Raw genomic sequence first — 27,763 nt, forward strand, 5'->3', positions numbered from 1 at the left:
ATCGGGATGGACGTAAGTCACGTCTAAGTTTAAAAAATGACGTCCTTGCGATGTCATTTCACGCAATGCACGGCGGGAAATTTAGGGATGGCGCATGCGCAGTTCATTCAGCGCGGGGACGCGCTTCATTTAAATGAAACACGCCCCCTAATCGACGATTTGAATTCCGCGCCGTTACGCCGCTTGAGATACACTACGCCGCCGTAACTTATGGAGCGAATTCTTTGGGGATTCGAACCAGCAAAAAGTACGTTACAGCGGCGTAGCGTATCTCACATACGCTGCGTCGATGTATTTGTATGTGGATCTACCCCTCTGTCTTTTATTGAACTGAATTTTCCAGCATAACTGAGGTTTCTGTGACTGCGCCATTGCACTTGGTACCCCATGATCCTTAGAAAGGTACTCCACAAAAAGAAAATCAAGGGATCAGACAGAGCAAAATATAGCATATCAGTTACACCTACCATGCCAATCTGCAGCTTGGGATTTCTACATAGACTTGTTTGGGTCTGGCATACTATATGGGAGAGACAGTAGAAAGGGATCTGCCTACACAGAAACCATTGCTTTGATTGCAAGTTAAGTAATGTATCATTGGCCAGTGGCCACATACTGTAATATATATAGGTTGTGTAGCTTACTACTCTCTATTGCCATTCTGTGATGGTTCCCATGTTTCATTTTCATGATTATGTTATGTCTTATGCCTATTGTGGCTTGCAGAAACAAGTGATATATTATATAGATATTAATTGCACTAGCTACAGTACTTATACAGTACTTCTCCTCCATGGTCGGAGGGCACATTAAAACAAACTATAAAAATCTACAGTCTATAGTAAGTTTATGTAAGCCATGACTCTCCAGTTGTTGTAATAGCACAATTACCAGCATGTTCTGCTAATAATTGGCTGCTAGGGCTGCGGGCATGCTGAGAGCTGCTGGAGCACCACAAGCCACCTGCTACTGGTTTGTTGAGTTTGTACCACAGAGAATGTCTAAGTGGAACAAAACATATCTATGGCTAAATAGTTCAGTGTTGACACCCTGTGGTCCAAGTAGGAACTGCATAGGAAGTTTTCACTACTATTGTACATTTAAAGAATAAACAAGTCCTCATTTTTTTCCCAGTCGTTAAACAGTCCAGTACAAGAATTCTTTTTTTATAGCGCAGTGATTACAATATGTATAAGAAGATTTAGTAACTGTAAATCAAAAACATATGCTGTTTCCCTGAAGTTATTGTTTTGTTAAAAAAAAAAATGCTATGGAGCAGAAGAGCCAATCAGAAGATGCTGACTTTCATCCTCCTCAATGTGAAAGAGGTGGCTTATTTAAACAGCAGCACAAATACCCTTCCAGCACTCGGGAACTAGTCTCTATCCAGCATATCTTCTGGTTATTTTAGAGTCACAGTTTATTGAGCCATTTAACCCAATAAGAATCTAAAATGCCACAAGGTTATCCAATACTTGAAGCAGACCCTGAGACAATGTTCTCATTCCACTGGCCAAAGTGTCCATCATTTGGGCAAAAGCCTGATCTCTCAGGACCTTCAGAAATCCACACATGGCTCTTTTGCTGCTTGTGTCCTGGGAAAAGCAGGGTTCATGGGTTGCCAGAGTATTCCAGTTACTATATATTTCCTAGGGTAGAGTTTGGGGTGAGCCGGAGGCAGCTGGTCAAGTCCTGGCCTGGTTGTCTAAGTGCAGGTTCAGGTTCCAGTGGAGTAGTGAGACAATGTGATAGGAGAGGAACCTCCTCAGTAAGGGGAGAAAAGTATAGTGCCATGTGCAGTTCTGATGGGCCCCGGAGCTGCTCGAAGCATATGGTGTGTCAGAGGTGGACCTTGAAGAAGAGAAGAAGCTGAAGCTGGACGTAAACTTAGTGGAGAAGACACAGCAGCAGCAGCAGCTGCCATCGCCATTGCAAGTGGACTGGGAAGAAGCCCTGCTGAAAGGGATTTTGGAAGGTCCTTCTGAAACACCAGACTTGCCTGTCAAAAAAATTAGAGCAATTATTAGTGTGAGCAAAACATGAATGATATAGAAAGTTCTCTCTAAGGAGAGTTCAGATAAAATAAAAAAAAAGTAAGTGATCTACATTGTAATCTTCAAAGTGTATTTCAGACATTTTGGGTCAAATCCACAAAGATCGGGCCTAACTTAATTTTTTCCATTTAAGTTACACTGCCTTAAAATTTCTACCTAAGTGCCCGATCCACAAAGCACTTACCTAGAAATTTTGGGCTGTGTAACTTAAATTCCGCCGTCGCAAAGGCGTTCCTATTCAAATGGGGGCGATTCCCATTTAAATTAGACGCGCTCCCGCGCCGGCCGTACTGCGCATGCTCGTGACGTCATTTTCCCGACGTGCATAGCGCGAAATTACGTTATGCCAAGCTTTGTGGATTGCGACGGGTCAATAAAGTTGCGTCGGGAAAAAAAAAAGATACAGCGGGAAAAAAAAAGTTCTAAATTTTAAAAAAATCGCGTCGCTGGACAGAAAGGTCTGCTTTTACATGGTGTACTAACTTTACACCATGTAAAAGCAGCCCTAATTTTGCGTATGCAAACTAAAACTTACGGAGAAAAAACGAAGCTGAAAAGCTTTGTGGATCTCCGTAAGTGCTAATTTGCATACCCGAGGCGGCATTTCGACACAAAATGCCCCCAGCGGCGGATGCGGTACTGCATCCTAAGATCCGGCAGTGTAAGTCCCGGCAGGCTGGCTGGTTGTACCCAAATTGATCGATCAACCAACTTGGTACATTCAGCCTGCCCATTAACTGTTCAAATATTGGCCGGTTCAGCAGGAACATTTGAACCGTGTAAGGCCGGCCTAAGTACCTGAATTTAAAGTGGTTGTACACCTTGTACACCTTGTACAACCACTTTCGCCCACAGGTGAGCCTATATTGAGGCTTACCTGTAGGTGCTGGAAATATCTCCTAAACCTACACGGTTTAGGAGATATTTACAATGTCCCTGAACGATTTTGTCTAATGCATATGCTCCAATGTATTTGGCGCATGCACACTTTAGAAAGGGCACGCTGTGCCGTTTCTAGAGGGGGTCATGCAGTGACTGGCGGCTCCCGTGCACATGCATGCCGTGCAACTCCGGCCAGTCACAGAGCCAAAGTCTGCGGCCCCGGGAAGGAAGAGGGCTGAAGATGGACGCTTCCAGCCAGCGGGGACATCGCAGGCTTCGATTTCAGGTAAGTGACAGATAATGGGCTACTATGCGATGCATAGTAGCCCATTATGCTTTACCTTTGCAGGGAAATAAAGAGAAAGTAAAACCCATCAGGGTTAGATTAGTATAATGGGGGTGACTTCCTCAACAGAGTACCAGAAGGTTAAAAGAAGTCTCCAGGATACCAACCGTAAGTTCCTGAAGGGTTTGCTGTTTCTTGTGCCGACTCAGTAGCGGGTTGGGTTTCCCTGACACTCCATCACGATGTCTGCGGCTTGAGATGTGCTGATATAGAAACACAAACGTATTATGGAGATTATATATACATCCTGCACAAATCATAAACCTTTTATTTAACCTGCTGAAACATGCAAACTAGGACAAATTGGCTGCAGGTTTGTCAAATCCATTATTTCTGATATTCTCTAATTTTACACAGCTATTTAGATACAGGACATAAGATGTATTGAGCCTCCAATGATCATACAATTTATGAAACACAATTATTACATTTTTGAGCTGTGTCTTTCTCTGTACATCAAACTGATCTGTAATCAAAAATGGGTGATTCATCTGATCTCAGAATTAATATATATCTCTCTTACAGTCATGTTCTAGTGTTTCCTGGCCATATACAGTAGGTGCACGCGATATTGTGTCAATCTCGCTCCCTTTCTCGGCAAGATTGAGCACCTACGAGCCCCATCGTGGGAGCCAGCGCCGAGCTGGCTTGCCGCGATGGAGACAGAGCCGTCATAGAAGCGACGGGAGATCCGACTTGGATTCCCGCCAATTCTACACGTGTGCAGCGTTTGTTATGAATCCTGAGGGGGAAGTCCCCGCCGGATTTTAAATAAAAATTCGGCATGGGTTCCCCCCTCAGGAGCATACCGGGCCCTTAGGTCTGTTATGGGTTGAAAGGAGAGCCCCCCTACGCCGAAAAAAACGGCGTAGGGGGTCCCCCTACAATCCATACCAGACCCGTATCCAAAGCACGCTACCCGGCCGGTCAGGAAAGGAGTGGGGACGAGCGAGCGCCCCCCCCCCTCCTGAGCCGTACCAGGCTGCATGCCCTCAACATGGGGGGGTTGGGTGCTCTGGGGCAGGGGGGCGCACTGCGGGGCCCCCCCACCGCAGAGCAGCCTGTCCCCATGTTGATGAGGACAGGGCCCCTTCCCGACAACCCTGGCCGTTGGTTGTCGGGGTATGCGGGCGGGAGGCTTATTGGAAATCTGGGAGCCCCCTTTAATAAGGGGGCCCCCAGATACCGGCCCCCCACCCTAAGTGAATGGATATGGGGTACATCGTACCCCTACCCATTCACCTGGAGGAAAAGTGGTAAAAACACAAATAAAAAACACAGGGTATTAAAATATTTTATTAGTCTGCTCCGGAGGCTCTCCCTGTCTTCTTTAGCTCTTTTACCAGGGGGAGCTTCTTCTTCCGATTTCCGGGGGTCTTCTCCTGCTCTCCGGGGTCTTCACCGCTCTTCTGTGACGTCTTCTCCGCTCCGGGGGGTTTTCTTCTATGTTCGCCGCTCTCCGCTCTTGACTCGGCGCACCCCGGTTCTTCCTCCCGCTGCCTTCTCCTTCTTCCGCTGTTCTGTGACGTCTAGTGTTGAACAGAATACGCCATATTCGATTTCGCGATATATCTCGAATATATAGTCGAATATTCGAGATATATTCGCTAAATTCGAATATTCGTGATATTTTATCGAAATGAAATGATTGCGAATTTTCGCTATTGCGAATGCGAAAATAATTGCGAATTTTCGATAACTGCGGTAGGAGCACTCTGATTGGCTCAGAATATTCTTGATATTTTTTCGAAATTTTGCAAAATGCGAATGCGATATTTACTGCGCAATTTCGACAAATGCTGTAGGAGCACTCTGATTGGCTCAGAATATTCGTGATATTTTACAATACAAAATAATTGCGAATATTCGGCAAATGCGGAAGGAGCACTCTGATTGGCTCAGAATATTCGTGATATTTTACAATACAAAATAATTGCGAATATTCGGCAAATGCGGAAGGAGCACTCTGATTGGCTCAGAATATTCTTGATATTTTACAATACAAAATAATTGCGAATATTCGGCAAATGCGGAAGGAGCACTCTGATTGGCTCAGAATATTCTTGATATTTTACAATACAAAATAATTGCGAATATTCGGCAAATGCGGAAGGAGCACTCTGATTGGCTCAGAATATTCTTGATATTTTACAATAGAAAATAAAAAGTGTTTTGCATTGGTGGTGATTCTTTACTCTATCCATCTGTCACAGCCGTTTGTCAATCAAACACCTTGAAGATTGAACACGTTCATGCTGCATGCTTTGGACTTTTTTTCACTTCACATATCAAAGACATTTTTATGAAAGATTATTTTTCTATTATTGGGACTATATTTCTTTATATATTTGTTTCACTGTGTATTTCACAAGTTATTTGCGCTTGCTTATTTTATAATTTGCCCACATGTCTTGTCACTAGACATATTTTTTATTCTTGTAGAGCGACTCCATTTTCTGTCTTGTATTAATTTATGTTGTATAACATTTTTGAGTTGCTGCTGTATTCTCCCCTTTTTTTAAGGTATGCGCAATTTTTTCCTTCTTACAAAAAAAAATAATATCAAACATACAAATATTCATAACAGAAACATACACAAAGTCCCCCCCTTTTGCATCAAAGACAATCAGAGTTCTCCTACCACAGTTATCGAAAATTCGCAATCATTTTCGCATTCGCATTAGCGAAATTTCGCAATTTTTTTTTTTATATTCGGCAACATAAAAGGATCGCCTCAGCTTAGCTACTCGGCCCAGGGTCTCTAATCATACCAGCAATGCTTTTAGACGTCGATAGGATGTGATCTGTTTTAAAAATAAAATTGAAAAAATGCGAATATTCGGAATAGCGAATATTCACCGCGAAATTCGAAATATATCGCGAATACTCGAATATGCCATATTCGAGCCGAATATTCGCAATACGAATATTCGTGAGCAACACTAGTGACGTCTTCTCCTCTTCTTCCGCTGTTCTGTGACGACTTCTACTTCTCCCTTCAGGCAGCTGTGCTGTGACGTCTTCTCTTCTTCTCTTCTCCCGATGCTGACACGTCGCCTCTTCTCGCTGCAATGACTTGTGCACGGCTTGCGTCGGATTTAAATAGGCCTCACAGTCCCATCATGCTCCGGTAGGTACCACGTGGGTAGGTATCACATGGGTAGGTACCAGAGCATGATGGGACTGTGAGGCCTATATAAATCCGACGCAAGCCGTGCACAAGTCATTGCAGCGAGAAGAGGCGACGTGTCAGCATCGGGAGACGAGAAGAAGAGAAGACGTCACAGCACAGCGGCCTGAAGGGAGAAGTAGAAGTCGTCACAAAACAGCGGAAGAAGAGGAGAAGACGTCACAGAACAGCGGAAGAAGGAGAAGGCACCGGACAGCGGGAGGAAGAACCGGGGTGCGCCGAGTCAAGAGCGGAGAGCGGCGAACATAGAAGAAGACCCCCCGGAGCGGAGAAGACGTCACAGAAGAGCGGTGAAGACCCCGGAGAGCAGGAGAAGACCCCCAAAAATCGGAAGAAGAAGCTCCCCCTGGTAAAAGAGCTAAAGAAGACAGGGGGAGCCTCCGGAGCAGACTAATAAAATATTTTAATACCCTGTGTTTTTTATTTGTGTTTTTACCACTTTTCCTCCAGGTGAATGGGTAGGGGTACGATGTACCCCATATCCATTCACTTAGGGTGGGGGGCCGGTATCTGGGGGCCCCCTTATTAAAGGGGGCTCCCAGATTCCGATAAGCCTCCCGCCCGCATACCCCGACAACCAACGGCCAGGGTTGTCGGGAAGGGGCCCTGTCCTCATCAACATGGGGACAGGGTGCTCTGGGGTGGGGGGGCCCCGCAGTGCGCCCCCCTGCCCCAGAGCACCCAACCCCCCCATGTTGAGGGCATGCAGCCTGGTACGGCTCAGGAGGGGGGGGGGCGCTCGCTCGTCCCCACTCCTTTCCTGACCGGCCGGGTAGCGTGCTTTGGATACGGGTCTGGTATGGATTGTAGGGGGGCTCTCCTTACAACCCATAACAGACCTAAGGGCCCGGTATGCTCCTGAGGGGGGAACCCATGCCGAATTTTTATTTAAAATCCGGCGGGGACTTCCCCCTCAGGATTCATAACAAACGCCGCACACGTGTAGAATTGGCGGGAATCCAAGTCGGATCTCCCGTCGCTTCTATGACGCGCACGTTGGAATGTGCTGTCACTATTCCAGTGAGTGCGAGATGTCGGCGAGATCTCGACACCATGTCGCCGAGAATCAGCGCGATGCTGTCGTGCTAAAAACACAATATCACAAACACCTACTGTACTAGTTAAAACATATGGAATAGTGCCATTATCTCCTTCTGGAAAGCAAAGAGTCTTTAAAGAATAATTCTCATAACATTGAACATTCAGAACTGGAAACTATCCAGTGTTTTAAATAACACTATCAATGGATTTAATCAAAAGAGAAAAGAGCTAACAGTGATGCCCCATACACACGACCGGATCTGTCCGCTGGGATTTATCCGCAAATCAGTTCCAGCAGATAGATCCGGTCGTGTGTAGGGCCTAGCGGACATTTTCCAGCAGATAAAAATCCAGTCGACGGATTTTCAGCGGATAAAAATTTCTTAGCATGCTAAGAAATCTATCCGCTGGAATCCTGTCCTTCGGACTTATCCGGTCGTCTGTACAGACTCACCGGATAAGTCCGCCCGATCCCCATCCCTCGCATGCGTCAAAGTGATTCGACGCATGCGTGGAAGTATTTACCTTCCAGGGTCGCGCACGTCGCCGCGTCATCGTCACCGCGACGGCGCGGCCACATCACCGCGGATGTTTTCCACGGGGATTTTGATCTGATGGTGTGTACAGCCATCAGATCAAAATCTGCCAGCGGACATATCCGATGGAAACGGTCCGGCGGACCGTTTTCATCGGATATCCGCTCGTCTGTACGAGGCCTGAGAAGTTTTTAGGAAAACATCTGTATGTCAGTATTTGTTTTAAATATATACAGTGTATATATATATCTATAAATGTGTTAAGTGCCTTCAAAAAGTATTCATACCCGTGCAAATTTCCACATTTTGTCACGTTACAACCAAAAACTTAAATGTGTTTTATTGGGATTTTATGTGATAGACCAACACAAAGTGGCCATAATTGTGCAGTGCAAGGAAAATGATAAAGAGTTTTCAATTGTTTTTTACAAATAAATATGTGAAAAGTGTGGCATGCATTTGTATTCAGAGTTAAAACTTTGTAGAACCACCTTTCACTGCAATTACAGCTGCAGGTCTTTTTGGGGATGTCTCTACCAGCTTTGCACTAGAGATTTTTGCTCATTCTTTTTTGCTCATTCTTTTTTGCAAAATAGCTCAAGCTCTGTCAGATTGGATGGAGAACATCTGTGAACAGCCATTTTCAAGTCTTGCCACCAATTTTCAATTGGATTTAGGTCTGGACTTTGACTGGGCCATTCTAACACATGAATATGCTTTGATCTAAACCATTGTAGCTCTGGCTGTATGTTTAGGATCGTTGTCCTGCTGAAAGGTAAACCTCCGCCCTAGTGAAGTCTTTTGCAGACTCTAAAGCCCTGTGCACACGATCGGATATCTGATGGAATCTAATCCGATGGATTTTTTCGTCGGATATCCGATGAAGCTGACTTTCATCAGTCTTGCCTACACACCATCAGTCAAAAATCTGACCGTGCCAAAACGCAGTGACGTAAAACACTATGACGTGCTGAGAAAAAATGAAGTTCAATGCTTCCGAGCATGTGTCGACTTGATTCTGAGCATGCATGGATTTTTAACCAATGGACTTCCACACAGACGATCATTTTTTTCTATCGTTTTTTTATCCATAGGAAAATGTAAAACATGTTCTATTTTTTTCACCGATGGAAAACAAACCGATGAGGCCCACACACGATCGGTTTGTCCGATGAAAACAGTCCATCGGTCTGTTTTCATCGGACAAACCGATCAAGTGTAGAGGGCCTAACAGGTTTTCTTCTAAGATTGTGCTGTATTTGGCTCCATCTTCCCATCAACTCTGACCAGCTTCCCTGTCTCTGCTGAAGAAAAGCATCTCCACAACATGTTGCTGCCATCACCATGTTTCACGGTGGGTATGGTGTGTTCAGGGTGATTTTCAGTGCTAGCTTTCTGCCACACATAGTATTTTGCTTTTAGTACCTATAAAGTAAAATTTTGGTCTCATCTAAACAGAACACCACCTTCCACATGTTTGCTGCATCACCCACATGGCTTCTCACAAACTGCACACAGGACTTCTTATGGCTTTCTTTCGAAAAATGCTTTCTTCTTGCTGCTTTTCCATAAAGGCCATCTTTGTGGAGTGCACGACTAATAGTTGTCCTGTGGCTATATTCTCCCACCTGAGGTGTGGATCTCTGCAGCTATTCCAGAGTTATCATGGACCTCTTGGCTTCTTCTCTGATTATTGCTCTCCTTGCCCGATCTGTCAGTTTGAGTGGACGGCCATATCTTGGTAGGTTGGCAGTTGTGCCATACTCTTTCAATTTTCCGATGATGGATTGAACAGTGCTCTGTGAGATGTTCAAAGCTTGGGATATTTTTTATAACCTGACCCTGCTTTAAACTTCTCCACAACTTTATCCTTGACCTGTCTGGTGTATTCCTTGGCCTTCATGATGTTTGTTCACTAAGGTTCTCTAACAAACCTTTGAAGGCTTCATTTATACTGAGATTAAATTACACACAGGTAGACTCTATTTACTAACTAGGTGACTTCTGAAGGCAATTGGTTCCACTAAATTAAACAAATGCTTGCCACACCTTTCACATATTTATTTGTAACAAAAATTGACACCCATTTATCATTTTCCTTCCACTCAATTATGTGCCACTTTGTGTTGGTCTATCACAGAAAAAAAAAAAATAACACAATAAAATACATTTAGGTTGTTGGTTTCCACAAAATGTGGAAAATTTCAAAAGGTATGAATACATTTTCCAGGCACTGTATGCACTATTGCTTACTTAGTCAGTTAGTGCAATATGCTGAAACTTTCTAACCTCTTGCCATCCATGTAATGCATATGTGCAGCACCAAAGAGGGTGGGCTTTAACATCCACATGCTGCACATATGTGTCCATGGGCACCTAAGGTTTCTGTGCAAACAGCCCACTCCCTGTCTCTAGTAATGATTGGGGAAAGGCGGCTGCGACAGCCAATCCCAGTGGTCATGTGATCGGGCAGTCCTTCCTGCCCCCCAGACATAACGACCCTGTTAGGCAGGACATACACAAAGCATATTTCACTTGATTCCCCCTTTAACACAGTCAGTGTTGACAGGGGAATTCCTCCCACTGAGCCATTGTATTCTCCCGACAGAGGGTTGGGAGAAGCCCTCAATTGGGAGAACACTGTGATTATTGCTAGCAGCTATACCAGCTTCTAGCTATTATTGCATGTAAAATCCGGCAGGCTTGTCGTACCCAAGCAGATCGATAAACTTGGTAAATTCAGCCTGCCCATACATGGTTCGAACTGTCTATGGCTTTAAAGGGTCACTGAGGGAGGGGATCAAAAGATCTTTGATTTGAATCTAATCAAAAGTTTAAATAAGGATTGGACGTTCTGTAAGCTGATAGTTGGTTTCAGAGGTACTGTTTTTGTACTTGAGTAGAAGACCTTAAAGAGGATGTCCGCTGAAAAAAAAATATTAAAAGCCAGCAGCTAAAAACACTGCAGCTGCTGACTTTTAATATTAGGACACTTACCTGTCCTGGAGTCCAGCGCCGTCCGCAGCAGAGGACGAGCGATCGCTCGTCACTCTGCTGCCTCCCCGTCATCCTCGGTGAGGGAACCAGAAAGTGAAGCGTTTCGGCTTCACTGCCCGGTTCTTTACGGTGCATGCGCGAGTCGCGCTACGCTTGCCGATTGGCTCCCGCTGTGTTACTGGGAGCCGAATGTTCCCAGGACACAACAGGGGGGACGGGAGGTGACGTCATGCCTGCAGTCTGCCCGAGACAGTGTGACCGAAAGTGGGTGCAAATACCTGTCTTTAGACAGGTATCTGCACCCCCCTGAAAGGTGTCAAATGACACCGGAGGGGGGGAGGGTTCCGGCTCCGGTTTAAGGTGAGAACCACCTGTGTGGGGATGCCCATGGGTCCTCTGGACAGAAGCAGGAAGCAGGGCAATGGCCCTGAGTCAGCAGAACTGTGAGCTCATCCTATGCCGCCATACAGGATAGCAGAAGTGGGTTTATCATTGAAACATAACACACTGCTGTGTAGTACAATTTATTTATCATTCTATAAGAAATAACTTGCAAACCCAATAGTTTCATTTTAAATTGAAAAAAAGGTAACTAGTTCCCCAAAGTCCCCAATGCTCTTTAGGGTGGATGGGGAGAAAGTCATCATAGCATACAGGAAAGAATACAGAAATAGTAATAAATGCAGACTGTATACCTGCTTAAGCTGGCCTTCTGAGGTGACTCGGACATTACAGATCTCACAGTGAAAAGTTCTCTCTTGGTTGTTGGAATCCACCGTTCCTGTTAACACGCTGTTTAACCCTCCAAGCCGAGGATAAGCCTTTATTGGGCCCAGACCACTTCGCGCTTCAAGGATAGTTTTGTGCTTCGTGCCTTTATTAAAATAAAATTTGCCAAAATGAAATGATGTCAAGCTTCCCTGCAAACTAGAAAACTGCTGGAGGTCAGATGACAAATAAATAACTGTTTATACCAGTGGATGTCAATCAGTGGCTTAGAAGATCAACATGACTCTCAGTTACTTATTATGTTAATCACTGCAGGTGACTGTCTGGAAATACCAAATGATATATACTTCTCCAATGTCTAGAGCCAATCACATAGTATCTGATAATATAATGTTCTTAAAATATTACTCTTTTTATATTTCATTTTCTCTAGGTCTCGTTCACACAGCTGGGTGGAGGGGGGTATTAATCACAGGTGGTTGAGTCGCAGTTTTACTACCCCTGACTGCCTACCTAACTAAAACGTGCAACTACTCGGGGCTGTACACATGCAAAGCACCGCAGCAAAAAGAATTCACTAGGATCACAGCACTGCTACCAAATATGACCCACTCAAGTAAACGGGGCCGTACTGCAACTGTGAGCCAAACGCTTGTCTAGTAGTTGCGCGCTGTATTTACATATAAAACTTTCAGCTGTCAGGAAAAAAAGCATTCAGGAGGCAGCACCATTGCCTGGCAGACGTTGCTCTACAACCCTCTGAAAAACAGTTCAACACAGATCGCTTTTCCTAGGGGTGACAAGGTCTGCTGCCAGTGTGAATGAGCCCTTAGATAGCAGCCACATCCCAAGTAGCAAAACATGTCTCCTACAGAATGAAGCAGAGTGGCACCTTTGCCTTCTGTGTGAAAGCAGTGGTGTCTCTGCAGAGGTCCAATACTTCCTCTGCTGGAGGCATGAGTTTTCTTTTTTCAAAACTGAGGTTATTTCTCTGAAATACTACTGTGGGTGCCAGTTAATATACACAAATATGTAATATACACAAATGAGTACAGATTATTCTTGCCTGGCTATCTGAAAGCATGGATCTTCCTTGTCTGGCTATCTGAAAGTATGGATCTTCCTTCTCTGGTTATCTGAAAGTATGGATCTTCCTTCTCTGGCTATCTGAAAGTATATATCTTCCTTCTCTGGCTATCTGAAAGTATAGGTCTTCCTTGTCCGGCTATCTGAACAGATGGATCTTCCTTGTCTGGCTAACTGAAAGTATGGATTTTCCTTGCCTGACTATCTAGACATACAGATCTTTCTTGCCTAGCTATCTGAACGTATGGATCTTCCTTGTGTGGCCATTTAAATTTATGAATCTTCCTTGCCTGACAAACTAGAAGTACGAATCTTCCTTCTTCCTTGCCTGGCTATCTCAAGTATGGACCTTCCTTCTCTGGCTATCTCAAAGTATGTATTTTCCTTGCCTGACTATCTAGACATACAAATCTTCCTTGCCTGGCTATCTGAACATATGGATCTTCCTTGTCTGGCTATCTAAAATTATGGATCTTCCTTGCCTGACTAACTAGAAGTACAAATCTTCCTTGCCTGGCTATCTTAAGTATGGACCTTCCTTCTCTGGCTATCTCAAAGTATGGATCTTCCTTGCCTGGCTATCTGAACATATAGATCTTCCTTGCCTAGCTATCTGAACGTATGGATCTTCCTTGTGTGGCCATTTAAATTTATGAATCTTCCTTGCCTGACAAACTAGAAGTACGAATCTTCCTTGCCTGGCTATCTCAAGTATGGATCTTCCTTCTCTTCCTTCTCTCTCAAAGTATGGATTTTTCTTGCCTGACTATCTAGACATACAAATCTTCCTTGACTGGCTATCTGAACATATGGATCTTCCTTGTCTGGCTATCGAAAATTATGGATCTTCCTTGCTTGACTAACTAGAAGTACGAATCTTCCTTGCCTGGCTATCTCAAGTATGGATCTCCCTTGCCTGGCTAACTTTATGAGGTGTAAAGTGTGACCATGGTTTATCACACTCCTGGCCTTACCTTTATTGTGGGCCTCCAGTTGTGACAGTGAGTTTACAGACACTTTGCAGAGGGCACAGTACAGTAATTTCTTTGCTTTGTCATCGTCGCCCTCTGTAGTTGATGTGCTTGTACCACTGCTGGCAGGATCAGTAAAGGAAAGAGGTTTTGCTTCGCCTCCGATTCCCTCAGATGTGGACTCTGGGCATTCAGACACAACAGTGACAGTAGTTTCACTTGTGATCATGGTCTCTGGACTCTCAGATGAGAACATGTCTGTGCCCTCACTTCCCTGATGATCTGTCAGAAAGAAAGAACATTCAACATGTTCAAAAAGGGAATTCAAATGTATTTATCATATTAAGGACTACAAATACAATTGTTTTCAATGTTTTTTGTTTGTGTTAGGTAAATAGGAAGGTTTGAATATGAACAGCTAAGATTTACTATTTTTAGCCAGCAGGTGGAGCACTTGACACATTTTCACATGATTACCAGCCTAACATTAACTGCTTTACTGAAAAAAAGTCTTCTCAAATACAAAGCTCAAATTACATATAAGAATGAATCAAAGGAGTGACTTATATATTTCATTTTTCCCTGCTCAGCATCACTGAATCTACAAATATATTCTTTGTTAAAGTATTTAAATACTAAAAGCTATACAAAACACCTTTCTACATAAAAAGTAAAAATGTAATAAATTAACACAAAACACAACCACAGTAACATTATAGGCAAATATATTATATTTGTAAAAACGTGTGTACTGCAGATTGTCCAGCTTAGAGCTCCATTTAATTACATTGAATGTAAAGCCAGCTCAGGAATGATCTGTTGATGTACACATCAGAGTAAAATTGTGGCTAGGTAACAGAATTATTATTATACAGGATTTATATAGCGCCAACAGGTTACGCATCGCTTTTTAACGTTAGGGCGAACAGTACAGTTACAATGCAATTCAGTACAGGAAGAATCAGAGGGTCCTGATCGTTAGAATTTCACTCTTGGCAAGTAGCAGGCATCACCAGGTGTCAGCATGCTACCATAGATATCCTGCAGAGCACTCCCCATGACTGCATAAAACTGGGGCTTTCTGCTATACAAATGGTGGCCAGCTCCCGCAGTAGCTTGCCCTTGCCCACCCATTTGGTGCCTAACTAGTGGCACACTTCTTAAATGGAGAACCTCCCAAAAGAACAGATAAGTGCAGGATGTTATCCAGAGACAACAAGTAGTGGATGCGTATGGATTATTTTTGGAGAATAAGGATATTGTTTAGTGTCACTTTAAATATGGGTTTTAAACAAAACCTGTGAGAATTATGTGTCTCTCATTACCCTGCAAACATATTCAAGTCCCTGCAATGTCCTCCTGATGCCTTGCAGAGCTCTTATGTGCAAATAATGACCAACTTCCATAACCACTTGCTTACTGTGCACATATACCCCCTTCCTGCCCAGACGAGATTTTAGCTTCCGGCACTGCGTCGCTTTAACTGACAATTGCGCGGTCGTGCGACGTGGCTCCCAAACAAAATGTAAGACCTTTTTTTCCCCACAAATAGAGCTTTCTTTTGGTGGTATTTGATCACCTGTGCGGTTTTTATTTTTTGGGCTATAAACAAAAAAAGAGCGTCAATTTTGAAAAAAAAAACTCAATTTTTTTTACTTTTTGCTATAATAAATATCCAATTTTTTTAAAAAATATATATATTTTTCTCAGTTTAGGCCGATACGTATTCTTCTACATATTTTTGGTAAAAAAAAAAAATTGCAATAACCTGGTTTGCGCAAAAGTTATATTGCCTACAAAATAGGGGACATAATGATTTTTTTTTAATTTTTTTTTTACTAGGAATGGCGGCGATCTGCGTTTTTTCCGGGACTGCGACATTATAGCGGACACATCGGACACTTTTGACACATTTTTGGGACCATTCACATTTATACAGTGAATAGTGCTATAAATATGCATGGATTACTGTATAAATGTGACTGGCAGAGAAGGGGTTAACCACTAGGGGGCGGGGAAGGGGTTAAATGTGTATCCTGGGTGTGTTCTAACTGTAGGGGTGACTGGGGGAGGTGCCCGATCTGTGTCCCTATGTACAAGGGACACAGATCGGTCTCCTCTCTCCCTGACAGGACGTGGAGCTCTGTGTTTACACAAAAAAAAGGTCAGTGTAATTTTATTTGCAGAACTGGGCTGGATGTAGTGTTAGAAATTTTTTATAGGGTGAACCCCCGCTTTAAGGGGGGCCAGACTGTGGACTTTAGGAGTAGGACAGGTCCAGACATGAGTGGCAATAAACAAAGCCCCATCTTTGGTGTCAGTGGGAGGAAAATCACCCTATCGATGTCATTGTGTCATTGTGCCATTGTTGGTGTCATTGGGAAGAATTGTGCCCCATCTTTGATGTCATTGGGAGGGATTGTGCCCATTTATTGGTGCCAGGGGGGGGGGGGGGGGGTCAGTATGCCCTATCGTTTTTTTCAGTGTATGAACATTATGCCCAAAGGGCCAGATAAAAGCAAATAAAAGGCCACCTCTGGCGCCCGGGCTGCAGTTTGGAGACCACTGTCATAGTCCATAGCTCCTAGTCCATCTTGACAGCGAGTAAGAGAGGGTGACTACGCTCCTTCATACAATCGGACCATGGAGAACGAATGTAGCCACCTTCTAACAGGAAGTTTATTCACAACAGCAAAAAAAATAAAGGAATATGGAGGAGGCTGAGACCAATAGATGGTACTTTTATGAGTTGAGAATTCCCATAATCGTAATCCTAGGGAGCGAGCAAAAACGGGTGGCTACGTTCGTTCTTCATGGTCCCACTGTATGTAGGAATGTAGCCACCCGCTTTTGCTCGCTCCCTAGGATTACGATTATGGGATTTCTCAACTCATAAAAGTACCATCTATTGGTCTCAGCCTCCTCCATATTCCTTTTGCTGTTGTGAATAAACTTCCTGTTAGAAGGTGGCTACATTCGTTCTCCATGGTCCAATTGTATGAAGGAGTGTAGTCCCCCTCTAACAGGGAGTTAAATCACAGCAGAAGAAAAAATAAAAAGGCTGAGAGCAATGGAAGGTACTTTTTGATGAATGCATATGGTACTTGAGTAGAATTTTAGTGTCACTTTAGTGTCAGTTTTGGGTAAATGCACAGCACCTAGACTTCACGTATCAAACATTTTTAAAGAAGGAACAACTATTCTTTCAGGGCTCGTTCATACTGGCTTTCCTATGCGAAGAGAAAACCCTTTATGGCCGGTAAAGGTAACATTTTCATGGTAAAGCAAGAGACTAAAATGATGAATGAGGCTGAGGAAGGAATCTCTCTGCAGGCTATAATTATATATAATTTCCCTATAGATTTTTGTAGCTGAGAGACGCATTGGGGTGGTCATTCATTAGCTTCATGCTATGTGGCTGGTCTTGTCAGAGAAATACTGTTTATTATTGTTGCTATGTGACTAAATATTCTGTGTGCAAAGTCTCTTGGCCGGGATGCAAGGTGTGTTTTTACTTTATGTCATAGATGCTGAGCTCTTGGCAGAGGCCCGGCCGACACTTGTGGATCAAGTAAGCAAGGCACTGGGGAGAGGCCGAGCCAAAGAGCAAGTGTATGAGAGAACTCAGAATATACAGAAACAGTACTTTGGGTGGCCATACATACAAAAACCATGCACAGAGAAAGAACGATGCTTAGAGCATTGCCACTAGGCTCTGCTGCAATCTCCCCAACTGCCTGACTTATGTATGGAGATAGGGTGAAGGCTCATTCCCTTTGCAGACAATTTCTAACAAGCTAAATAGATATTTTAGTTATCCCTCGTGTGCTACCAAACCCTAATGCCTCGTACACATGACCGGTTTTCCGGACGAGAAAACTGCCATTTTTTAGATTGGTCTGGAAAACCGGTCGTGTGTATGCTTCATAGCAGTTTTCCCGACGAGAAAACTGCCTGCAAAAAAAATTCGGAACCTGCTCTATTTTTTCCTGTCGTGTTTCCCGTCAGTCTTTTCCTCGTCGCGAAAACCGCTCGTTTGTATACATCTGATTCGCATGAACCAAACTGGCTTTTTATGGAGCCGGTTCACATATATGTGGTGCAGCGGAAGTGTGAATTGAAAAAAAGTCCTGTGTGTTTTCTGATTACTGTGGTGCGATTCAGATGCAAATTCCAGGCTCACTGTCTTCTACGCATCTGAATCGGATTTTAAGGGGAACCCCACACCAAAATGTACAAAGAAAACGCTGTGGGCTCCCCCCAAATCCAAACCAGACCCTTAGGTCTGGTATGTATGTAGAGTGGAACGCCCACTTAAAAAAAAAAATGGCGTGGAGTCCCCCAAAATCTGTACCAGACCCTTACCAGAGAATTCAATCTGGTGAGCAAACATGGTGGGATACATTGCCCACTACTCATTCACCAAAAAAGGTGTCAAAAAGAAATAAATACAGAGACAGTTTGACAATTCCTTTATTTAAAAAAAAAAACAATCCCGCCACGACCCAAAAAGAAAAGCTCTGCAGCAATCGCATCGCTCCCGCAGTTTGCCCACTCTACCGTCTGACAGTTTCTGAATAGCTAGGGAATGGGATCACCTGGCGACATCATCTGTGGCACCACCCCTTGTGATGTCACTGACCCAGCATGCATCGGTCAGAGGTGCACTTTCTACAGAGTGCTGTTTCAGGGGTGCCCTATGCACAGAGTAGAGTTCACTAGTACGCTACATACATACAGCAAAATTCAGGGAATCGCTACATACTGCAAAGTTTAGGGGAGCGCTACATACATAGTGCAGGGTTCAGGGGTGCACTATGTACAGAGTAGAGTTTTAGGGGTGAGCTACATACAGAATACCCTATGCACAATGTGCAGAGTTCACCGGTATTCTACATACATACAGCAAATTTCAGGAGAGTGCTACATACATACTGCAAAGTTTAGGGGAGCACTACATTCATAGTGCAGGTTTCAGGGTGTGCTATGTACAGAGTGTAGTTTCAGGGGTGCCCCCATGCACAGAGTGCAGAGTTTACTGTACACTACATACATACAGCAAAGTTCAGGGGAGTGCTACATACATACTGCATCGTTTAGGGGAGCACTATATACAGAGTGCAGGGTTGAGGGGTGCACTATGTACAGAGTGCAGTTTTAGGGATGCAGTATGTATGGAAAGCAGGGTTCAGGAGTGCGCTGTGTACAGAGTGCAGGGTTTAGGGTTTATGTGCAAGGTTTACCTCTTTTTCACAGGCTGCCCACATCTCACTTCCACCCCTCCTCAGCTCTGACCTCTGCACCACTCTCCGACATCTCTCACCTCGGCGCACATCTCCCTCAAAGCCCTCATCCGCCCCCACCCACCAAAGCTTCCTCGCATTTCATCTTTTTAAAAAATACCTGGCCCAGCTCTAGTACCTCCCTGCAGTGTAGGCGGCCTCTGTGTTGAGCAGGGAGAGACCAGAGATGAGACCAGAGGTGGTGGAATAATAGGAAAAGGGGGAAGGCAGCCTTTGCCCCCCTTTTCCTCATGGGAAAGCGATGGATCCTTATGGGTCCATTTTCCCTAAGGGAGCAGTTTTCCCTCAGGTGAATTGGCGGCCTATTTTGCCCTGCAGTTGACCTCTTACTGCAGGGGAATTTTGGCGGGCTCATTGCCTGACAGATGACCTCTGTAGCCTGGGGTAGAAAGCCCGGGAAAACCCAGTTTGAACTGGTCAGAACCAACCTGGTTCTGGGCTATTTAAACGGGGTTCCGATCAGCTCAGGCTCATTCGCCTCAGAAGACTTAGGAGCTGTGGTGTTCTTCCCCCCCCCCTTTTTCTTATATAATTTTGTCGCAGTGTTTGTTATGTGGTAGGGTCACCTTTGTTTATCAAAGGGGTACTAGCTTTTTATTTATATTACATGAGTATGTGTTATAATAATAATAATTTTATTAGCTGGTGCTATGGTCTTTGCGTAAGCTGGGTAATTTTTTATTGGCAGCCTGAGCCGTAGTGGCTAGGTTAGCTTTAAGGCTTATTTTAAGGTTATTTATTTATGTAAATATTTAAATTATTTATTTATTTAACTATTTACCTTTTGAAACCAATAATAAACACTCGCAGCCTTTATCATCCAACAAGTTGTCTGTTGTTGCTTATTCATTTAAAGTATTAAACTCTGCTTTCCCATGGAGTTCCACCATTTTCCAGCTGAAAAAAGCCCTTTGTGTGAGGGACACATGATATAGCCTGGTGGACCAGATTCAACCTATGGGCCTGGTGTTTGACACATGTGGTGTAAAGTGTCCAGACCATTTTTTTTTGCCATTATAGTAATATAACCAAAATATGTTAATGGCCTTCTGATTGCTGCCTAATAACAATAGCTTAGCAGCTGTATGAACATTCCTTACAGAGGTTACTGTGATTTATAATGAGCAGATAAAATGGTATGGTCTGTCAGAGCACATACCTCATGAGAAATGGGAACACCGAGGGCCTGATAAGTGGAACCATGTGGGTGAACACAAGGCCAAGACACACTCTAAACCTTATTATCATTTACAAGTCATACGCCAACATATTAATCCGTGTGCTAGAAAAAATAACAAGCGAACATAACTGATCTATCCCAGTGCTGAGGGGAACGGGGCTTGTCTCTGGCTCCACAGAAACTTTCCAGCCTCTGGTAAAAATAGCAACATCTCTAAAGCAAAAAAAAAGAAACATTGCTTTCAAAGCACTTTTATTGTGTGATGTATCCAGTGCTATTTTTACCTAGGATTTCAGGCATTTGATATATAGGTTCCCAGTGTGTGTTGGGACACAAAGGCTGATTCTGAATTCGTATCACGCAGGGAGGCTTCAATGAGTCCTTTACAAGGGTGGATGCGGGGAATGAGAAGAGCGTGCTGTGACCTGAAAGGGATTCCAAGACCTGAGACTTGGCCAAAGCAAACACTGCGAGGTGCCTCTCCCTGAGCTCATCGCCTCCACTCTGACATTTATATAGGGCATGCACCCAGCTAATGGCTTCACCATTTCTGCCTTGTGTCACCTTACATTCAATATGTCAGAAGGAAATGGCACAAGTAATCAGCCCGGGATTAATGCACAACTTCACCTCTAGTAAAAGTTTCCTGAATAGACTAGTACGCTCCTGGCTTGTGCAGAGATGGGAGGCTGACAAACACTTTACCATAGAGGAAACTTCTATATAAGCCAAAGGAGGCCTTGCTGGAGAGGGGCAAAGAAATAAAGGATATGCTAGGCCTTGCAGGGAATGAACAGGAAGAACAGTGAATGCAAATCAACGTACAGCATAGGCTCAGTGTGTCTTTCACCTCACGCAGTTCTGGGGCTCTAGTTTGAATGCACTATAAATGCATGCAGGTTCTTTCTATGGGACCTCCATTCTGATCCCCACACTGCTTGGCGCAGATGCACTTTTCCTTGTATGAATAAACATTTTTGGTAATAATTGAAGCAGAAATACACTCCATAGCTTAGGAAACAAACTGATTTAATTAACCTTTATTATAAAATGTCCTCATTTCTATTTTGCTTGTAAAACTATTTTGATAAACTACAGGCAGAAAAACAATTCACGGTTTTTAAAGCAGAACTTCACTGCATCTGAGCACCACAAACCAAACTATATGCTGACCTGGCCTTTTTCTGACACGTGTTGTTTACAAGCAAAAATCTGTATTTTTTAAAACAGAAAAAAGCATGCATACACTCAAAAAAGTAAAAATATCTGAAATTAAAGGTTTAAGGGGGCTATAAAATCCACCTGGTGAAAAAAATACAAACAAAATATTCATAAAAAAAAAAAAATGGCAATCTCAAATATGAAAAACATTTTACAATATGAGAAAATTATTATAAAAAAAATGAAAGATGGTGAAAGAAGTTCAAACAAAATATTAATAAAAAAGGGCAATCCCAAATGTGATTTTTTTTTACAATATGGGAAAATTATAAAAAATGAGTGTATAAGAAATAAGTGCATACAAGTCCATATAAATATCATGAAGTAGCCACGGGTCTTCTAATACTGTGATACTCTGGTACTCTGAAGTCAGGGATATAATATCAAATCCGCTTACCAGATTCCTGGGAACGGAGGAGTTGATGCCTTCTATGGGGAAACGCGTCAGGTGGAGCACTAGCCTTTGACGTCATCACGCTGAACAGCCAGCTGGCTTGAGCTGCGGCAGGTCCAACTTGGTTTCTTATCGTGTCTTTGTGGATGTAAAGCTTTTGCTGCTCTTTTATAAATAAATCTCTTTTGGGATATACTACACCATGAAGCCTTCTTCTTTCCTCTACTAAACAAGACTATCCAGGGTTATCTGGAACTTAGGACGATCCCTGTTGTAGAATCCTCTTCCTTGAAATTGGATATCCCTGACTTCAGAGTACCAGAGTATAATGCCGCGTACACACGATCATTTTTCAGCATGAAAAAAAACGTTGTTTTTCAGCATGTTGAAAAAACAACATTTTCCCAACTTCATCATTAAAACGATGTTGCCCACACACCATCGTTTTTTAAAAATGATCTAGCAAAGCGCGGTGACGTACAACACGTACGACGGCACTATAAAGGGGAAGTTCCATTCGCCTTTGGGCTGCTTCAGCTGATTCCATGTTAGTAAAAGACGATTCGTGCTTTTTTGTCTGTTACAGCGCGATGAATGTGATTACTCCATTATGAACGGTAGTTTTACCAGAATGAGCTCTCCCGTCTCATAACTTGCTTCTGAGCATGCGCGGGTTTTAGCCCACACACGATCATTTTTTACAACCCGAAAAACGACATAGTTTAAAACGACGTTAAAAAATGCATCGAATGTCATCAAACGTTCGAAAAAAAATTTTGTCGTTTTTCAGAACCTGAAGAATTATGTGAAGCCCACACACGATCATTTTAAATGACGTTTTTGAAAAACAACGTTTTTTTTCATGTCGAAAAATTATTGTGTGTATGCGAGAGTATTAGTAGACCCATGGTTTTTCAGAATGTGGCTACTTCGTTATATTTATATGGACCTTTATTCACTTATTTCTTATACAGTTATTCTTATATATATATACATTTTTTATAATAATTTTCTCATATTGTTAAAAAAAAAAAAAAATCATATTTGAGATTTCCATTTTCTTTATGAATATTTTGTTTTAACTTGGTGGATTTTATAGCCCCCTTAAATCTTTAATTTCAGAATGTTTTTTCATTTTTGAGTGGATGGATACTTTTTTCTGTTTTCTTCACATATTTTGAGCTTTAGTATTTAGGCTATTTGAGCTGCGGCACACTTATTCTCAGTCACTTAGTTAAGCGCAAATTTTTCCTTTTTTTATATATATTTTTTTAGCAGAGAACCTAGTGAATAAAATGGCAGTCGTTGCAATTTTTTATGTCACACGTTTTTTTGCGCAGCGGCTTTTCAAATGCAATTTTTTGGGAAAAAATACACTCTACCTAATTAAAAAAAAAACAATGGCCCAGACTCACAAAACACTTACTCCGACGTATCTCGAGATACGCCGCGTAAGTGTAAGTATGCGCCGTCGTATCTGTGCGCCGTGCCCACAAAACTAGATACGCCTGAAAATAGGCTTCATCCGACCAACATAACTTTCCTATGCCTAAATGTCACTCCGATTCTCCTAGGGCATCCTAGGGGATGAGCAGGGTGATCTTTCCTTCTCTCATCAGTGCTGGATCGGTTTTCGGGCTTCCACCAGGTAAGCCCGAAAACCACCGGAAAGCAGCATAAGGGGGTAACCCCCCTGCTGCTTCTAAAAGTGACCCAGTGGCGAATCTGCTGCTCTGGCCACTTTTATAAAAAAGATCAGTGCCTGAAGGAAAAAAATAATTAAAGCGGGGGTTCACCTGCAAATTTTTTTTTTAAAAGCCAGCAGCTACAAATACAGCAGCTGCTGGCTTTTAAAACATGGACACTTGGTTGCCCCTTGGGATACCATTCTTCAGTATACCCACGGGATAACATCCTCCCCCTTTTTGTAAACATGGACACTTACCTGTCCAGGTTGGCAGCCGAAGCCGAGCGGTAGCGAAGCCGAGCAGGTTGGCTTCCTCCGCCGCCATCCTCGGTGAAGGAATCAGGAAGTCACTGCCCGGTTCCCTACTGCGCATGCGCGAGTCGCGCTGCGCCGTTCCCACTGGTTCCCGTTGTGTTCTGGGAGCCGAGTGTCACAACGGTGACGCAGAGGGGCCGGACTCCATACCAGGAAGTGGTGCAAATACCTGTTTTATACATGTATCTGCACCCCCTCCCCCCTGAAAGGTGTCAAATGTGACACCGGAGGGGGGGAGGGTTCCGAAAAGCGGAGGTTCACTTCTGGGTGAAACTCCGCTTAAAATAACTATGTGCATTAAGCAGGTAAAGTGGTTGTAAAGGTACTAGTTTTTTTAGCAGCTCTTCCCCCAGCCCCCCTTACACTTACTTGAACCTGATATCCATCCAGCGATGTGAATGAGAGCAGAGGCTTTCTCTGCTCTCTCCATCCTCAACTGTTCAGACACAGCACCTAGTTCAAACACAGCCAGTGAGGAGGGAGCAAGGAACGGGGCTCGGGAGCAAGCATGCATGAGTGCCCCCAAAGCAAGAGGCATAGGTGTGCACAGCCTCTTGCATTAGCTGCACTGGACAGTGAATAAATGGGAAGTGCTCTGTGCTGAGCGGCTTCCTGTTCATGCACAAACGGAAGCATAGTAAACACTGTTTACTATGCTTCGGTTATGAATGAACACAGTGAATGAGTGTATTCACTGTGTTAATTTGGAAAAAGAAGGGGCCAGTAAATGACATATTGACTGTTTTTTTCTTCGCTCTCCATCCTGAAACATCCCCTGCAGCAGCTGAGGGAAGCCAGCAGCACTGTGGGGGGGGGGGCAACGTGGGGGGAAGCCCAGGCAGAAGGTGGAGTCAGCACCGCACAGAGTGATCACCTGCACCTCTCCTGCACACGCCTATGACTTGCTATGGGGGCATACCCCAGAATGAAGGAGCACCGGCGGTCCTCAGAAGAGAAGAATCGGGGCTGCTCTGTGCAAAACAATACTACACAGAGCAGGTAAAAATAACATGTTTGTTATATAGAATCACTTTAATAAGGATTGTTCAGAGTAAAAGGTTGTCGTTTTTCTACAGTGATAATGGGGTTATGTAATGTGATCATTTACATACAAATCTTAGTGCAGCTCTTCTCTGAGGACACTAATGAGCTTGCTTTACAAACTTTATTGTGTACTTCATTTCTATTTGTAGGTGTATACTTATAATTTCCTGTTCAGACTAAAAGCTCTTCAGAGCAAGGACTCGGTTCCAAATGTTTCTTCTCTCAGTGTGCTTTTTGTTCCAGGTATGTGTCATTTTTTCCATGGAGTGTGTGGCGTCATACACCTTGAAGTACAGCTGCCGTTACATTTCTATATTAACTCAGAGCAATGTACACTTTTTTTCCCTTAACAGAAAGTTAGCTGAGCAATTTTAATTCAAGCGATAAAGCAAAGGCTAATGGAGGGTTATTAAAGCGGTTGTATACCCGCAACAGGTATTTTTTTTTTTTTTTACACCTGAAAGGAAAAAGGCATAATGAGCTAGTATGCACCTTGGAAAGAGGTGTGCAGAACTTAGCTGGTCCACGCCGAGGGAGATGTCATCTTCCCTCGGCGTGTCTTCCGGGTATCGCCGCTCCAGCTCTGTGATTGGCTGGAGCGGCGATGTCGTCACTCCCACGCATTCACGCGGGAGACTTCATTCCGGCGGCTGCCGGCCCTTTAGCTGACGATCCCTGCTGCGCATGTGCCGCTGAATATACAGGTTTAGGAGATATTCTTTATACCTACAGGTAAGCCTTATGGGAAAGCAGATGGAACATACCCTTAATACTTTAAATAAATAAGAAACAACAGACAACTTGTTGGATGATAAAGGCCGCATGTGTTTATTATTGGTTTCAAAGGTAAATAGTTAAATAAATAAATAATTTAAATATTTACATAAATAAATAACCTTAAAATAAGCCTTAAAGCTAACCTAGCCACTACGGCCCAGGCTGCCAATAAAAAATTACCCAGCTTACGTAAAGACCATAGCACCAGCTGATAAACATATTTATTATTATAACACATACTCATGTAACATAAATAAAAGCTAGTCCCCCTTTGATAAACAAAGGTGACCCTACCACATAACAAACACTGCGAAGTTATATGAGAAAAAAGGGGGGGGGGGGGGAGAACACCACAGCTCCTTAGTCTTCTGAGGCGAATGAGCCTGAGCTGGTCGGAACCCCGTTTAAATAGCCCACAACCAGGATGGTTCTGACCAGTTCAAACCGGATTTTCCCGGGCTTTCTACCCCAGGCTACAGAGGTCATCCGTCGGGCAATGAGCCCGCCAAAATTCCCCTGCAGTAAGAGGTCAACTGCAGGGCAAAAGAGCCCGCCAATTCTCCTGAGGGAAAATTGCTCCCTCAGGGAAATTGGGCCCATAAGGATCCATCGCTTTCCCATGAGGAAAAGGGGGGCAAAGGCTGCCTTCCCCCTTTTCCTATCATTATAGGCTTACCTGTAGGTAAAAGTGGTTGTAAAGAGTTTACTACCACTTTAAGGAAAGTGAATAGTTACTGGTGTTTATATAGAGAATATTTGTGAATGTTGCGCCAGGCAGAAAACACAATGCCATACTAGTGAGTAATGGCTGAAAGAATTCAGTGGGGAGAAAGAAAAGGAGGTGATTTCCTGGGCTGGAATGATAAGCATGGCTGAAATGGAGAGGTTTACTTTTTACCGCCTCAAAAGGTTCATCCGAGTGTCAGGACTAGGCTCAGAAAAGCAGAGCTCAAGCTGGGTGCTGGTGGGTGAAGGCCGCCATGGTGTGGTATCTCCGAGTCACAGGATTTGATACGTAGCAGAATGAGCTGCTTAGCCAGGATGAGAGAGAGGAAGAAAGAATGCAGAACACTAACAAATAAACTAGAAATCAGATGATTCTGCAAAAACACTAACTACAAATCTTCTGGCCTGCCATACCACCCATATGTGCAGAAGCAAAGCTTCACCTCCCCCTGAGCTGACCTAACATAGCTTTTCCCTGAAGAGAGATGGTAAGACTCCACAATGTTTATAAAAAAGTGGAGACATTCAGTTTGAGGATTTTGTCAGGAAGTTGCCTTCAGCAGTACAAAACGTAATTCATGTCAAATGCTCAGGAACTGACGTTCCCTGATTTATGGACAGTGAAGACACTCATTTTGTGGACTAAACACCGTGAAGGGAGATAGTGCAGAGCAGGGGTAGAAAACCTCGGCCCTCCACCTGTGGTGAAACTACAAGTCCCATGAGACATTGCAAGACCCTGACAATCACAGACATGACTCCTAGATGCAGAGGCATGATGGGATTTGTAGTTTCATGAATGAATGAATGAATGAAAAACTTATAAAGCGCGGCGCATGCGAACTGAATCGCTTTCATCACAGCTTAAGTGACAAGGTTTCCTACCCTTGGTGTAGAGAGTAGCTAGGTTCCCTGTAAGGATTTTAATGTTGTCTGTCTACCTCATTAGTCTATTTTTCATAGTGTCATAGGGACAAAAAGTGGTAGGAAAACTCACAATTTATGGTGGTCACCAAAACAGGAGTTGAAAATAAATTTTTCCAATGAGAACACCTGTTTTGGTGATAACTGTGAGACTTTGGGAAATCTCCACCCATTGCCTGTCATGTCTTCTGAAACAGGAAGTGATAATACATTTTCCCAATAGGACACCGACAGAAAAACACCCTGACAGTGGTTTAACCATTCATACTCTCAGGCATGGGATAAGACAGAATGGGACTCTAAGTAAGCTAGGGACTCTGAACAACCAATAGATAAGCCACCCCAATTGCATTGGCTTTA

General features: G+C 43.5%; 1 protein-coding gene across 4 annotated transcripts in view; it reads right to left on the reverse strand.

Moving 5' to 3' along the window:
• Positions 1 to 594: 594 nt before the first annotated feature.
• The window catches only part of ZNF385A (zinc finger protein 385A), a 441,621-nt gene continuing 414,452 nt past the window's right edge, over positions 595 to 27,763 (reverse strand). For all 4 annotated transcript variants that reach the window (XM_040340751.1, XM_040340753.1, XM_040340752.1 and 1 more), the window contains 4 exons: positions 13,836 to 14,114; positions 11,742 to 11,920; positions 3,390 to 3,485; positions 595 to 1,999 (listed from right to left, as the gene is read on the reverse strand). In XM_040340751.1, coding sequence (XP_040196685.1) covers positions 1,766 to 1,999; positions 3,390 to 3,485; positions 11,742 to 11,920; positions 13,836 to 14,114 — 788 coding nt within the window. In that variant the 3' untranslated portion in view covers positions 595 to 1,765. The remainder of the gene's footprint in view (positions 2,000 to 3,389; positions 3,486 to 11,741; positions 11,921 to 13,835; positions 14,115 to 27,763) is intronic.

This window comes from Rana temporaria, chromosome 2 (genome assembly GCF_905171775.1).
Source record: "Rana temporaria chromosome 2, aRanTem1.1, whole genome shotgun sequence".
Classification (NCBI taxonomy): domain Eukaryota; kingdom Metazoa; phylum Chordata; class Amphibia; order Anura; family Ranidae; genus Rana; species Rana temporaria.